Source organism: Neoarius graeffei, chromosome 25 (genome assembly GCF_027579695.1).
Source record: "Neoarius graeffei isolate fNeoGra1 chromosome 25, fNeoGra1.pri, whole genome shotgun sequence".
Lineage (NCBI taxonomy): Eukaryota > Metazoa > Chordata > Actinopteri > Siluriformes > Ariidae > Neoarius > Neoarius graeffei.
This window is the reverse complement of record NC_083593.1, coordinates 19508628-19525364: the sequence shown is the minus strand read 5'-3', so window position 1 is coordinate 19525364 and position 16737 is coordinate 19508628. Positions and strand designations below refer to the sequence as shown.

Sequence of the window (16737 nt, the reverse complement as noted above, 5' to 3'; positions counted from 1 at the left end):
CAAACTAATGTTAATGGTGCTAAAACAGCCTCCGTCAAATGGTGCAGTTGGAGTCTTGTTCTTGGACTCGACTCAATTTTTTTTTAATGACTCGGACTTGAGCACTGGGGACTCAAGACTGGACTCGGATTCAAGGTTTAATGACTCAACTACAACACTGGTATATGTGTCCTTAAACTGGTGTTTAAAGGCTTGAACAGTATTTTTATTCCTAGTCTGGTTATAAATATAAATGGATCCTTTTCCATATGAATCTTTTCACACTCATACACACTGATAAATACGGGGCCCCGCTCATAACATAAAAATAAAATAAAATACTATTTCATGTCCATGTTTTACTAATTCTTTCCCATGTTTTAGTTGAAGCATGTTCATGCAGGCTTTATACCGTCCATACCATCAGATACAGATTATTTCAGTGGCTTAAATGTGAGTGATGCATTAATAAGAAGCAAACTAAACGAGAGTGATACGTTAATGAGGGCGGCACGGTGGTGTAAGTGGTTAGCACGGTTGCCTCACAGCAAGAAGGTTCTGGGTTCGAGCCCAGTGGCTGGCAAGGGCCTTTCTGTGTGGAGTTTCTGTGTTCTCTGCTTGGGTTTCCTCCGGGTGCTCTGGTTTCCCCCACAGTTCAAAGATATGTGGTTAGGCTAATATGGGACGGCCTTGGGCTGAGGTGCCCTTGAGCAAGGCACCTAACTCTCAACTGCTCCCTGGGTGCTGTTAGTGTGGCTGCCCACTGCTCTGGGTATGTGTTCACTGCTTCAGATGGGTTAAATGCAGAGAGGAAATTTCACAAGTGTGTAATGAATAAAGTTGTGCTTTCTTTTCTTTTTAATAAAGAGCAGGTTATGCTATTCAGAATGAATTAGTAAAATGTGGCCATGAATTAGTAAAACTTTGTTCAAGATTGAACTAAAGCAAATTATTAAAACGTGGCCATGATTTAACTAAAACAAGGAAAAGAAATGGTAAAATTTGGCCACAATTTAACTAAAATGAGGAAACGAATTAGTAAAACATGGCAACCAATTAAAAATGTGGGAATGAATAGATATTTTGGGGATGAGTTAATAAAACATGGAATATATATATATATATATATATATATATATATATATATTTTTTTTTTTTTTTTTTTTCATGGAATGAGTGGGGCTCCATAGATAAATAAAGCCATGGATTTTCTGTAGTCTTGATTTTCTCACAAGTAGCTTGCATCCTTTGTAGCACCATCGTGTTATTTTCCAGTCCATGCAAGCTGATGTGTACGACCCTATGAGTACTAATTAGAAATATTAAATGTGGCTCCAGGGGCCACACGGCGGTGTAGTGGTTAGCGCTGTCGCCTCACAGCAAGAAGGTCCGGGTTCGAGCCCCGTGGCTGGCGAGGGCCTTTCTGTGTGGAGTTTCTGTGTTCTCTGTGTGGGTTTCCTCTGGGTGCTCCGGTTTCCCCCACAGTCCAAAGACATGCAGGTTAGGTTAACTGGTGACTCTAAATTGACCGTAGGTGTGAATGTGAGTGTGAATGGTTGTCTGTGTCTATGTGTCAGCCCTGTGATGACCTGGCAACTTGTCCAGGATGTACCCCGCCTTTCACCCATAGTCAGTTGGGATAGGCTCCAGCTTGCCTGCGACCCTGTAGAACAGGATAAAGCGGCTAGAGATGATGAGATGAGAAATGTGGCTCCAGACAGATGCAGTACAATAGTTTGCACAAAATCATGTTGAATCAGTTAAGTAAACGGGGAAAATGCAGTCTGTCATGCTCCATTGCCACTTGGTGAAAAACTAGCTTGTTACTGCAACAGCTACATTATTCTGAAAATAGCTCATCTACTAAACAGCTCACGCTACTAAAATATGTCATTAAACCTGTAGTGTCATTATTTGTAGCTCTCTCCAGTTGATGATCGAAGATCTAGGGGAACCCTTAAAGGTTGTATGCAGATTCCTCCAACATAAAGTTTTGCTTTCAGAAAATGTTTCAACTAGAACTCTTATTGATCAAAGAACCCTTGAGGAACCACTATTTTATTTATCATTTATTATTGTTTGTACCAGTATAAATTTGTATCACTAGGATCCTATGGAAGAGTGGTACTTACCATTGGTGACACTGTATGTTCTCATTTTTGATGACAACCTTCTAATTGTCTTTGTTTCAATCCACAGGTTGCTAGCTCAGCGAGGACTCCACCCAAACCAAACACCCTGTCAATGACACTTAACACAATGGAGGGCACCAGCCCAGGCTCTGTCATAGGTTCAGTGCACCTACATGGCCAACGTGATGTGTTGCTTGATGGACAGATAACTTACCTTGTAGTAGGTGGCACGGATCAAGACGGCAATTTTATGGTGGACCGTCTCACTGGGGATGTGTACTTGGCCAGAGAATTGGACTATGAAATGGGAGCTCACTACACCTTGCAGATTGAGGCGAATGACTTCTCCAAGGCCTCCCCTAGCAGTCATGTGATCCAGCTGGATATCAATGTGCAAGACAGTAATGATCATGCACCACAGTTTCCTGAAGATCCTGTGACCATTGTTGTCCCTGAGAACATGCAGCCAGGCTTCTCTATTTATGCATTCCAGGCCTCTGATAAGGATGGCAGTGGCCCCAACAGCGATGTACGGTACTCTATTCTGCAGCATTGGCCTGATCGATCAGATCTTCTGTCCCTTGATCCCATCACTGGTGTGCTCACTCTGGGCCAAGAGCTGGACCATGAGGAGACCTCAAGCCTTTTTCTGGTGGTCCGAGCAACTGACTCAGCTACAGATCCCAATCAAAGGCGCTGGAGTTCAGTCACAGCCCGCATCTTCGTGACTGATGAAAATGACAACGCTCCAGTATTCAGCTCCCCTACAGCAGTCAGTGTAATGGAGGATAAGCCAATGGGCTTTGTGCTGCTCTATGTCATTGCCCGTGATGCAGATCAAGGAGAAAATGGCAGGGTGTCTTACCGCATTCAGGCAGGCAACACAGCAGGACGATTCAGCCTCAATCCCAACACTGGTGAGCCTTAAAATCCATTTCACTAATATCTCCCACCAAGCAAAGTTTAAACCATTTTATTGAATGGCTCATTTGAATACTCAATTCTGATTGGTCAACTATGGCATTCTGTGGTCTGTTATTTCTGTCAAAAAGACATATCAATTAACACACTTTTTGGCATCATGGGTGCTGAATCCACCATACAATCCAGAGCTTCAATGATTGCCTGAACGGAGTTCCAGATGTTCTTCCTCTGTCTGTATGTTTCCATGCCCACTCTTAGCTGGTTGACTGCTTGTGGAAAAGTCATTATTATAGAGTGTGTGAGAGATGTGAGATGTTTTCATTACAATAGTGGAGCTTCTACATGTGAAGGTATGCAGCTTGTATAGACAGACAAAAAGAAAAATCACTGAAAGGATACAGCAGTTTTGTCATAGATGCATAGGAATGCATACCAGGATGGTTTTGTTCTGAGAAGTGATAAACTGATATTGTCCAGACTAAGGCTTAAGAAGGTTTTGACTGGATGAGAAGGAGATGATGAGGAGGAGGAGGTCTGGTGGTGGACTGGGTGGACAGCTGACGTTAAGCACAAAAACAAAGCTTTTTAACATGAGAGGGGAAGCTTGCTTCAATATTTACAGATGTTATTAGGGATGAGTAGTGAATTATAAATAAAGGAGTGGCCTCACATAGACTTTACACATTTTAAACAGCCTGTGAAATATAGCAGGCAGGCAGACTGTCTAGTCATATAGCCTAGTGCAGGAGTTAGCAACCTTTTCTGCTTTGAGGCCCACCTATTCATACTCATAAGTCGGAGCCCATTAAAAAAAAGATCGGCAATTATTTTGGCTCATCTATTATATTAGAATCTAATAATCTATTGGAAAGTGTATTAATGGGATGCAAAATCCCTCCCTGTTACAGATGGGAGCCCAGGGATTAAATAAGTGCAATAAAAACAAACTGTTTTTTATTGTAGGTATTGTGTTTAAAACTGTATGGATGTGCCAGAAGCCAACATAAAACCATGCATGCAGGGCATTCTCAGTCAAAATGGATTAATGATTCAAAAGTGGTGTCTAGTCCATTAACGCAAGAACTTACTGCCATGTTTGTGTTCAGCAAACAAGCAAGTTATTAAAACCAAGAAATACACTCAAAAGAAGTGGATATAGAAACCACTCAATGGGATCAGATCCTTACACATTAACAAAGAAGGATTTTTACTCTGACTTGGAAATGTTAGGGTTTTGCTGGGATTCGAACCTGGTTCGTTGGTGTGATAATCCAGCAAACCCCCACTAGGCCACCAGGGGGATGACTCAAATGCAGAGGCGTGAGGCGGAAGTAGAAAAAGAATCAAAAGGTTTATTTAAACTATATACACTATATACAGGGCAAAACAAAAGACAAAAAAAAACCAAAGAGTATAATCCAAAAGAAAAGCAAAGTGCAAAAATACAAAAGCTAAGAAGATCAAAAAACACAGTACAAAGGAAACTGGAGATAAACATAACAGCACAAAGACTCCGTGACAAGAGGACTGAACTCAGGGGTATAAATAGACAAACTAATTAAGGACACAGGTGAAGATAATTAGGCAATTAACACAAACACAAAACACAGGAACAGTGGCGGCCTCTAGAGGCCAAAATAAACACGACATGAAAAGGAAATAACAGCGGCCTCTAGAGGCCAAAACAGTCCTAGTCCTAACAGGACCCCCCCCTCTAGGAGCGTCTCCTGACGTTCCCAGGGCGATCCGGATGGGCCGAATGGAAGTCCCGACATAGTTCTTTATCAAGGACATCCCGAGCAGGAACCCAGCAGCGCTCCTCAGGACCATAGCCCTCCCAGTCCACCAGATATTGCAACCCGCCGCGGACCCGGCGGGAGTCAAGCAGGCGATTCACAGTGAACACAGTCTGCCCCTGGAAGATGCGGGGGGGTGGGGGGTTCCTAGGGGCAGGGGCATACGTAGACGTCAGTACGGGCCGTAACAGGGAAACATGGAAAGTGGGGTTGATCCTCAGAGTCCGGGGCAACTGGAGCCGGTAGGAGACAGGGTTCACCCTGCGCACCACCTTGAAGGGGCCAATGTAGCGAGGAGCAAGCTTGCGGTTCTCCACCCGCAGTGGAAGGTCCTTAGTGGACAGCCAAACACGCTGCCCAGGGCGGAAAGCGTGTGCAGGTCTTCTATGGCGGTTGGCCTGAGTCTGGTTGGTTCTGGAGGTCTGTATGAGGGTCTTCCTGACCTTGCTCCAGGTCTTGCGACACCGTCTCACATATTGGTTGACCGAGGGCACCCCCGCGTCCTCCTCCTGGTCCGGGAACAGAGGTGGCTGGAACCCGAATTGGCACTGGAATGGCGACAGCTTGGTGGCCGATGACTGCAGGGTGTTGTGGGCATACTCCGCCCATGGCAGCCAGGTGCTCCACGATGTCGGGTTATCCATAGCCAGGCCTCGCAGGGTGGTTTCCAGGTCCTGGTTGAGCCTCTCCGTCTGACCATTGGACTGTGGGTGAAACCCAGAGGAGAGGCTGGCAGTGGCTCCGATGACCTTGCAGAACCCGTGCCACACTCGGGAGGAGAACTGGGGCCCTCGGTCTGAGACGATGTCCTGTGGAAGACCAAAGACTCGGAAGACATGATTAAATATAAGTTTCGCTGTTTCAAGAGCAGAGGGGAGTTTGCACAGTGGTATGAAGCGGCAGGCCTTGGAGAATCTGTCAACTAAGACCAAAATGACCGTGTTACCTTGTGACTCAGGGAGACCCGTGATAAAGTCGACTGCCACGTGGGACCAGGGACGCCGGGGAATGGTCAGAGGATGCAGGAGACCCTGGGGACGCTGTCGTGGGTTCTTGGTTCTGGTGCAAACCTCACAGGACAGGACAAATGACCTTACTTCCTTCTCCATGTTAGGCCACCAGAAGCGTCTTTTCAGGAAGTCCAGGGTCCTCCGAGCTCCCGGGTGGGCGGTGAGAGGGGAAGAGTGACCCCACTGGAGAACCTTGGCCCGGGCTTGATGTGGGACGTACAAGAGGCCTGGTGGCCCCATCCCAGGACCGGGGTCCTGGCGTTGGGCTCGTCGGACAGCCTCCTCAATACCCCAGCGGACAGGGGCCACAATCCGGGACACAGGGATAATAGGCCCGACTTCATTCTCCCTGTTAGTGGCAGAGAACAGTCTGGACAGTGCGTCAGGTTTGGTGTTCTTGGAGCCGGGGCGGTATGAGAGGGTGAAGTCAAACCGACTGAAAAACAGGGCCCACCTAGCCTGTCGAGGGTTCAGTCTCTTGGCTTGCTGGAGGTACTCCAGGTTCTTGTGGTCAGTCCAAACCAGGAATGGATGTTGTGCTCCCTCCAGCCAGTGCCTCCACTCCTCAAGGGCCAGTTTGACCGCTAGCAGTTCTCGATCCCCCACATCGTACCGGGACTCAGCAGGACTCAGGCGGTGGGAGAAGTAAGCGCAGGGGTGCAGCTTTCCTTCCGAACGTTGAGAGAGCACCGCGCCGACACCACTGTCCGAGGCGTCCACCTCCACGATGAATGGTTGGGAGGTGTCCGGGAGAACCAGAATGGGTGCCGTGCAGAAGCGGTCCTTGAGGTCTTTGAACGCCTTTTCTGCCTGAGGAGACCAGCCATAAGATCCACCTGTCCCTTTGGTGAGGTCAGACATGGGTGCTGCCACAGAACTGAAGTTCCTGATGAACTTGCGGTAGAAGTTAGCGAATCCTAAGAACCGCTGAACCTCCTTAACGGACTTGGGAGTAGGCCAATCCCGGACGGCCAGGGTCTTGGCAGGGTCCATTTGGAGTTGGCCTGTCCGTACAATAAATCCCAGAAAGGAGACCTCGGGAACATGAAATTCGCATTTCTGGGCCTTGGCGAACAGATTGTTCTGTAGCAGCCTCTGGAGAACCTGGCGGACATGGTGGCGGTGCTCCTGCACGGTCTTGGAAAAGATAAGGATGTCGTCGAGGTAGACAAAAACGTATAGGTTAATCATGTCCCTTAAGACGTCGTTGATTAGGGCCTGAAAAACAGCTGGTGCGTTGGTGAGTCCGAAGGGCATCACCTGGTATTCGTAGTGCCCAGACGGGGTGTTAAAGGCAGTCTTCCACTCGTCTCCCTGTCGGATACGGATGAGGTGGTATGCGTTCCGTAGGTCCAACTTGGTGAAGACGGTGGCGCCTTGGAGCAGGTCGAAAGCTGTGGACATCAGCGGAAGGGGATATCGGTTGCGCACAGTGATCTTATTCAGGCCCCTGTAATCAATACATGGTCGGAGCCCCCCATCCTTCTTGCCGACAAAGAAGAAGCCGGCTCCAGCAGGTGAAGTGGAGGGTCGAATAAACCCAGAGACCAGGGCATCTTTGAGGTATTCCTCCATGGCCTTGCGTTCTGGCTGAGAGAGTGAAAACAGTCTGCCACGAGGAGGGGTAGTCCCAGGGAGCAAGTCGATGGCACAGTCGTAGGCCCGGTGCGGAGGAAGAACGGCGGCCCTGCTCTTGCTGAATACCTCCTTGAGATCCCAGTACTCTGTGGGAACTTGAGATAACTCGGTGAGATCAGGGGGCTCGGCAGGAGACACAGGAGAGCTAGAGAGCAGACAAGAGGCATGGCATGCAGGGCCCCATTCCACAACCTGGCTTGTTACCCAGTCTATGCGAGGGTTGTGGCGAGTAAGCCAAGGAAGGCCTAGAATAACTGGGAACTCAGGTGAAGGAATCAGGTGCAGGGATATTTCTTCCTTGTGACCTTGAGACTGGAGGAAAACTGGAGAAGTAACTTGGGTGACTCTTCCATCACCTAACGCTTGGCCATCGAGGGCAGACACAGACAGTGGGACTTCAAGAGGTGCAGTCGGAATATTGATGCTTTGGGCGAAGTGAATATCCATAAAGTTCCCAGCCGCCCCTGAGTCTATCAAAGCTTGACAAGAGTGGACAGACTCACCCCAGGAGATGGAGACCGGGATGTAGATTCCTTGGCCAGGGAGTCCGGGAGAGAGGGTAGGCTGAAGCTCAAAGGTGAGTTGACACTGGGTAAGGAACTCTCGGCACTCACTGTGCTTGCCGTCATACCTCTGTGGTGCAGGAAGGCTGGGTTCGCGAGGTGAAGAAGGCAGCATTGCAGGAGGCACTGGAGCAGGAGTGGGAGCTGGATCAGGAGCAGGAACTGGATCAGGAGCAGGAGATGCAGGCAGAGATGTCAGCTGTGCCAGGGTTTTCCCAATTTGCTGAAGCAGTTCCTCGTGGCGAGCGAGGGCCTCACGTTGGCTGGTGAGCGTACGTCCATGAGCGTCCATGGTCGCTCCGAAGCGTGTCAAAGCTGCTATAATTCCCTGAAGGTTGGCCGGGTAGACAGTTGAAGCAGCCTCTGCTGAGTCGGTCATGACGGAGTCTTTCTGTTAGGGTTTTGCTGGGATTCGAACCTGGTTCGTTGGTGTGATAATCCAGCAAACCCCCACTAGGCCACCAGGGGGGATGACTCAAATGCAGAGGCGTGAGGCGGAAGTAGAAAAAGAATCAAAAGGTTTATTTAAACTATATACACTATATACAGGGCAAAACAAAAGACAAAAAAAAACCAAAGAGTATAATCCAAAAGAAAAGCAAAGTGCAAAAATACAAAAGCTAAGAAGATCAAAAAACACAGTACAAAGGAAACTGGAGATAAACATAACAGCACAAAGACTCCGTGACAAGAGGACTGAACTCAGGGGTATAAATAGACAAACTAATTAAGGACACAGGTGAAGATAATTAGGCAATTAACACAAACACAAAACACAGGAACAGTGGCGGCCTCTAGAGGCCAAAATAAACACGACATGAAAAGGAAATAACAGCGGCCTCTAGAGGCCAAAACAGTCCTAGTCCTAACAGGAAAATTATCCATCCGTTGAGTTCCCTGACATCTCAAACTACCTGGTGCTGCAGACATCGTTCTACATGGATAATCAGATGAAAACCTGGAAGAGCATGGAGGCCTACAACTTTATATATGGGGCTGGGTTAAAGATCTGGGGATCAGGACACTATAAGATAGATGGCGGTAGACGGATCTAAGTGCAGGAAGAGTGTTTATTAGCACACGTGATATTTCCGAAAGCAAAACACAAATGAAAGCAAAACAGAATCATAAATCAGAGTATTTAAACAGTGTTGTAAACATGGCTAGAAATAAACTTGACAGTGATAATGATAATACTTCACAAAGCCTCTGTGAAAACAGCGTCCACATCTGTGCATGCTGATTGTGCTCAAATCAGTATCAGGTGTTTCCCATAATGACTGGGTCCCAAGAGCACACACAACGCGCTCTGTGAGCGCACGCGGCGGCTTGAGCTGCGCCAGACCCATGTGCGCAAAGGCATAATAGTCAAGTGTTCACCTACTGTGTGACCACAACTTTTAGCTCACATGTATATCACCATGTATCGCCACCAAAATGCCTCATTTTCATCAATAACCCATCACAAAGCATCGCGAGCTGTAGTGTGACCGTAGCTTAATGAGGTGGATGTGACGTCAGATGCAACCCAGCAATTGTACCCTACTACAAGTAAAAATTAGCTTCAACTTGGAAAAAAAAATCACAGCCCACTAGATGGTGCTGGACCACGGCCCAGTGGTTGAGAAACACCGATCTAGTAAAGTCAGACAGTCACCATATACATCCCCGATTCCAAAAAAGTTGGGACAAAGTACAAATTGTAAATAAAAATGGAATGCAATAATTTACAAATCTCAAAAACTGATATTGTATTCACAATAGAACATAGACAACATATCAAATGTCAAAAGTGAGACATTTTGAAATTTCATGCCAAATATTGGCTCATTTGAAATTTCATGACAGCAACACATCTCAAAAAAGTTGGAACAGGGGCAATAAGAGGCTGGAAAAGTTAAAGGTACAAAAAAGGAACAGCTGGAGGACCAAATTGCAACTCATTAGGCCAATTGGCAATAGGTCATTAACATGACTGGGTATAAAAAGAGCATCTTGGAGTGGCAGCGGCTCTCAGAAGTAAAGATGGGAAGAGGATCACCAATTCCCCTAATTCTGCGCCAACAAATAGTGGAGCAATATCAGAAAGGAGTTCGACAGTGTAAAATTGCAAAGAGTTTGAACATATCATCATCTACAGTGCATAATATCATCAAAAGATTCAGAGAATCTGGAAGAATCTCTGTGAGTAAGGATCAAGGCCGGAAAACCATACTGGGTGCCTGTGATCTTCGGGCCCTTAGACGGCACTGCATCACATACAGGCATGCTTCTGCATTGGAAATCACAAAATGGGCTCAGGAATATTTCCAGAGAACATTATCTGTGAACGCAATTCACCGTGCCACCCGCCGTTCCCAGCGAAAACTCTATAGTTCAAAGAAGAAGCCGTATCTAAACATGATCCAGAAGTGCAAACGTCTTCTCTGGGCCAAGGCTCATTTAAAATGGACTGTGGCAAAGTGAAAAACTGTTCTGTGGTCAGACGAATCAAAATTTGAAGTTCTTTATGGAAATCAGGGACGCCGTGTCATTCGAACTAAAGAAGAGAAGGACGACCCAAGTTGTTATCAGCACTCAGTTCAGAAGCCTGCATCTCTGATGGTATGGGGTTGCATTAGTGTGTGTGGCATGGGCAGCTTACACATCTGGAAAGACACCATCAATGCTGAAAGGTATATCCAGGTTCTAGAGCAACATATGCTCCCATCCAGACGACGTCTCTTTCAGGAAGACCTTGCATTTTCCAACATGACAATGCCAAACCACATACTGCATCAATTATAGCATCATGGCTGCGTAGAAGAAGGGTCTGGGTACTGAACTGGCCAGCTGCAGTCCAGATCTTTCACCCATAGAAAACATTTGGCGCATCATAAAGCGGAAGATACGACAAAAAAGACCTAAGACAGTTGAGCAACTAGAATCCTACATTAGACAAGAATGGGTTAACATTCCTATCCCTAAACTTGAGCAACTTGTCTCCTCAGTCCCCAGACGTTTACAGACTGTTGTAAAGAGAAAAGGGGATGTCTCACAGTGGGAAACATGGCCTTGTCCCAACTTTTTTGAGATGTGTTGTTGTCATGAAATTTAAAATCACCTAATTTTTCTCTTTAAATGATACATTTTCTCAATTTAAACATTTGATATGTCATCTATGTTCTATTCTGAATAAAATATGGAATTTTGAAACTTCCACATGATTGCATTTCGTTTTTATTTACAATTTGTACTTTATCCCAACTTTTTTGGAATCGGGATTGTACCAGAGGGGACCCGTCAGGGCCTTTAGGCCTTCAGAGAAGGCCCAAACATATCAGTATTTGAAATGTTATATTTAATTTCTTTCATTCTTTAATTTCTTTCATAAATTCATTATAATTATTCTCTTCTAATTCTAATTTGGCCTCATTTTCTATGAAATTTGCTTCAGAAATGAAAGGGTTACTGTCCTGAAAGCATTAAAGTAGAGTTATCCAATTAGATTTTTTTGTTTGTTGTCTCTAGGCAGAGCAGAGTTTTGAGCTTGTTTACTCATTCGTTAGGACTTCATTGCCGGGACAGAAGGTCATGGCAGTGTATGTTTATGTAGGAAGTGACAGATGTATTAACCAATCAGATTTTGATTTATAGTGGGAGGGACCAAAAATGTATCATCCTCGGCCTTCTCAAAGGCCAATGCTAGCTTACCTGAGAGTCAGCACCATCAGCGTAGCGGTGAAGTCACCTTCCAGCCGGTGTAGCGTTCATCAGTAGTGTTAGCGAATGCTAATAAAGCGGTCAAACCAGTGCTATCAAGAGCAAATAGCACAGGCTAATGACTGAGAAACAAACATTTCTGTCTCCAGACTCTTTTTCCACACACACTCACCACAGTATTTTTCACTCAGACTTAAGTATTCATTTTCCTGTGTAATTTATTTAGTTACTTTTAAAATCAACATTGACAACTACACACGACAAAGCTACCTGACAGCCTGCCACTAATCCCTTGTAAAATCCTTTGCCCTGTTGCTTTTTTGGCGTGTCTGGCTAAGTTTTGGCTGAGCTGAAGTCCCAGCTCTAATAGTAACAGTTTGCCACTGCCATATACACCCCTGACTGTTATTATCCTGTGAGACCTCACCTGTCTTTTTGATGAGACTAAAATATGGGTATCAGTTTCTGATATTGTCGCAACACATGTCAACATAAAACACTTTCTTGATATTATGGCTCTGCTGTCAAGGAGTACAATATAAGGAGAGAAAACAGGACAATATAACTATGATTCTGTGGACTTTTAGAAAAGGCATAATATCCTTGATACACTCCAAGCAAGTTAAGCCTTTTAGTCTTTTGGCTCCTGGATGCTGTCTTCTGTACTTTGAGAGGAGAATTCTGTATGTGTTAGCTATTTGTGCAAGTGAGAAAGTAAGCCATATCTTTTACTTTGTAATGGTGTCAATATACAGTACAGTAGTTGCACATTTTAAGCAAACAAACCATAAATGGGACTACACTACACTGTTCCCAGTCTCCAATACAGTAGTGTACTAATTTCTGGTTTTGCCTTCTTATACTTCTTCTTTTGAAGTATTCATCTGTAGTTGACTTATTATTTTATTATTAATAACAATGAATATTTGTTGAAATATTTCCTTCTGTAATTTCCACATTTTTTTCTGTTCTCCATGCCTCTTCAGGCTCTCTTTCCATTCTCAAAGCTCTGGACCGTGAAGAGCAGGACAGCTACAACCTCACTATTGTTGCAGAGGATCATGGAACACCTCAGCACTCCACTACTCAGGTCCTGTCTGTCCAGGTTATTGATGTGAACGATGAGGCTCCGTGGTTTGAGTCGAGTGAGTATGAGGTCCAAGTCCAAGAGAATCAGCCAGCCGGAACCACCATACTCACTGTCTCTGCTACTGACAGAGACCAAGGTGAGAGGATTTTTATTCTTAATGCAGCAACAACAACAGTGTTTAATTTATAGTGCCTTTCACCAACCCAAGGACACTTTACAGAGTGATAAAAAAATAATTACCATAAAAACAAAACAGAACCACAAACAAATAGACAAATCAACCAGATGAAGTCATTACAGATAAGAGACGGAGAGAAGAAAAGAACACAATATAATCACAAATAATGTGGGTATAAGAAGAAAAGAAGAAGAAACCTTTATTCGTCACATGCCCACTTCAAGCACAGTGAAATTCATCCTCTGCATTTAACCCATCTGAAGCAGTGAACACACGCACACACTCAGAGCAGTGGGCAGCCACACCAGAGTGCCCGGGGAGCAGTCAGGGGTCAGGTACTTTGCTCAAGGGCACCTCAGCCCAAGGCTGACCCACGTCAACCTAACTGCATGTCTTTGGATTGTGGGGGAAACCGGAGCACCCGGAGGAAACCCACGCAGACATGTGGAGAACATGCAAACTCCACACAGAAAGGCCCTCGCCGGCCGCTGGTTTCGAACCCAGAACCTTCTTGCTGTGAGGTGACTGTGCTAACCACTACACCACCGTGCTGCCCCAAAAAGGCAGTAGACTAGCTCAAAGCATTGAAAAGGAATGGAGCAGGAGAAAGAAGGATAACAGAAGACATGAGACTTAAGGTGAGTTTTGAATTTGGGGAGAGATATACAATTTGTGGTGGCACGGTGGTGTAGTGGTTAGCACTGTTGCCTCACAGCAAGAAGGTTCTGGGTTCTAGCCCGGTGGCCAACAGGGGGCCTTTCTGTGTGGAGTTTGCATGTTCTCCCTGTGTCTGTGTGGGTTTCCTCCGGGTGCTCCGGTTTCCCCCACAGTCCAAAGACATGCAGGTTAGGCTAATTGGTGGCTCTAAATTGACTGTAGGTGTGAATGTGAGTGTGAATGGTTGTCTGTGTCTATGTGTCAGCCCTGTGATGATCTGGCAACTTGTCCAGGGTGTACCCTGCCTCTCACCCATAGTCAGCCGGGATAGGCTCCAGCTTGCCCGTGACCCTGCTCAGGATAAGCAGTTGCGAATAATGGATGGATGTACAGTTTGTATGATTACGATGACTCTGAGGTAGAGAATTCAACAGTTTAGGGGCTACAACCCTAAATGCCTAAATGGTGCAATTTGGCGACTGACAACAGACTAGAAGATGAAGATTGGGAGAGTATTGTTGATGTAGTTCCATAAGATACTGAAGAGCATAGCCATGGAGGGCTTTAAATGTAAACAGAAGAATTTTAAACTGAATGCAGTATAAAACAAGGAGCCACTGGAGGTTATGAAGGATAGAGATGATGTGTGCAGAGTGTTTTGTTTGGATGAGGACTCTGGCTGCAGAGTTTTGAACATACTGAAGCCCAGCAATGGACTAGCTGGGAGAACAATGAACAGGCTTGAGTTTCCCAAAAGCATCATAGCACAAACATCATTAAATGGTAGAGCGAGCAGCACAATGAACACTCTCTCTCCTAGTTAAGATGCTTTTAGTCTTAAGAGGCTTTTGGGAAACCTACCCCAGAGCATTACAATAATCTACTCATGATGTAATAAAAGCATGAATGAGCATTTCAGCATCCTTGGTGCTGAGTCCAGGATGGAGAAGTGCAATGTTGTGGAGGTGAAAAAAGGCATCCTTAGACAGGGAGTTTGTGTGAATTTCAAAAGTGAGGGCAGAATCAAAAATAACACCAAGGCTACGTACAGTGGGTGAAGGTGGAATGACAGTGCCATCAGATGCAAACTACTATTGGAGGAGGTTATTGATTTGGATCTAATTAGTAAAAGCTGTGTTTTATCAGTATTAAGCTTCAAAAAGTTAGCATTCATCAACAGCTTTAGGACTTGGATGCATTCAGAGAGGGCAGTGGGGCAGATGTAAAATGCCTGCAGCTGATGTAAATCTGCATGTCATCTGCATAGCAATGAAAATGAAAACCATGATGGCAGATAATTTGGCCCAGGGGCAGCTTGTAGATAGTGAACAGGAGAGGTCCGAAGACAGAACCCTGTGGGATGCCACAACTGATGGGTGTCATGGAAAACTTATACTTGGTGAAAGGAGTAAACTGTTGTCTATCTGTAAGATATGATTTTAACCAGGAAAAGGCAGAACCAGTAATACCAATAGCAGACAGGTGAGAAAGAAACAGTTCATTACAGACAGTGTCAAAAACACAGCTAAGGTTCAGAAGAAAGAGCATATTAAAACTAGACGGCCTATCGATTTCATAAAATCGGTGAAATTTAGTTCCCTCTGAAATTTGGTCATTGTGATACATGTTTATTTCTGTAATATATATATAAAAAACCAGGCCATTCTGTGGCTGGGAAGTTATTTAATTTGAGGGGATTGCCTAGTAAACAATGTGCATGAAATCACTCGCTTTGCGCAGTCGAGCAGACAGAGGAAGTCCGTGTGCACATGTGCAGTTTTACCTGCTTCTTCTTCTTTTCCTTCTTCTTTTGGGGTTTACAGCAGCTGGCATCCAGTGTTGCATCACTGCCATCTACAGGTTTACCTTGACTGTGCACTGACAATTACATCATTCTGTCACTAAACGAACAGCTGATCGCACTGAGGTGCTCGCTGACAGCCGATATTTATTAGTTTGGTCCTGTGTTTCCTTTCCTTCACAACATAACGTCTTTTTTTCTCACTTTCCGTTATTGTAGTCAGTCTTTCATGTTTTATTCGCATCCTCCATTGTTCTCTCCTGTTTCAAATTTATATCCCACAATACCTTGCGTGAACAGGGAAAGCCCACCACGTGATGAATGACATAGTAGCTTGTATTGCATCATGGTGAAGCAAGAAAAAATAGCAGAGAATTTAGGGCCATGTGGCCCTAAATTCATTAATTGTTCTATTTAAAAAAAACAAATAAAATTGGAAGTCTGTGATTTGAATTCAGTAGCTTTTAGTCCACAAAGCAAAAATAATAGGGTGTCAGAAAATTATTTTTATGACCTACACTTGAACAATCTGAAAGGCGGTCTACCTTTAAGAGGAGAGGAGGTCATTAACTACCCTAAGAAGCACTGACTTGGTACTGGGAGATGGGTGAAAACCAGACTGAAATACAGTACTGTGCAGAAGTCTTAGTCCCTCTTTTTTCCATACAAACTTTGCTGTAGATTTCTATTTTATGACTTCTACATTATCGAGTGGGGCGGCACGGTGGTGTAGTGGTTAGCGCTGTCACCTCACAGCAAGAAGGTCCTGGGTTCGAGCCCCGGGGCCGGCGAGGGCCTTCCTGTGCAGAGTTTGCATGTTCTCCCCGTGTCCGTGTGGGTTTCCTCCGGGTGCTCCGGTTTCCCCCACAGTCCAAAGACATGCAGGTTAGGTTAACTGGTGACTCTAAATTGACCGTAGGTGTAAATGTGAGTGTGAATGGTTGTCTGTGTCTATGTGTCAGCCCTGTGATGACCTGGCGACTTGTCCAGGGTGTACCCTGCCTTTCGCCCATAGTCAGCTGGGATAGGCTCCAGCTTGCCTGCGACCCTGTAGAAGGATAAAGCGGCTAGAGATAATGAGAGAGATGAGAGAGACATTATCGAGTCAGTGCAAAAACATTTTAGAGTTCTAAATGTTTGTTTTCCAGCACAAAATTAAAAATTACAGAAAAAAAATTGTTTGTATCTGAGCAGCATATTGCATAAGAGACCACTTTTCAGATTAAAAAAGAAAACATAATGAAGGCTACTGGGTTTTGGTGCAAAA

At 45.2% G+C, this 16737-nt stretch overlaps 1 protein-coding gene across 1 annotated transcript in view; it reads left to right on the top strand.

The window, feature by feature from the left end:
* Window positions 1-16737, top strand: part of LOC132873642 (protocadherin-16-like) — a 232031-nt gene that overhangs the window by 196659 nt on the left and 18635 nt on the right. The window contains exons 10-11 of the mRNA XM_060909392.1: window positions 2179-3028; window positions 12731-12970. Coding sequence (XP_060765375.1) covers window positions 2179-3028; window positions 12731-12970 — 1090 coding nt within the window. The remainder of the gene's footprint in view (window positions 1-2178; window positions 3029-12730; window positions 12971-16737) is intronic.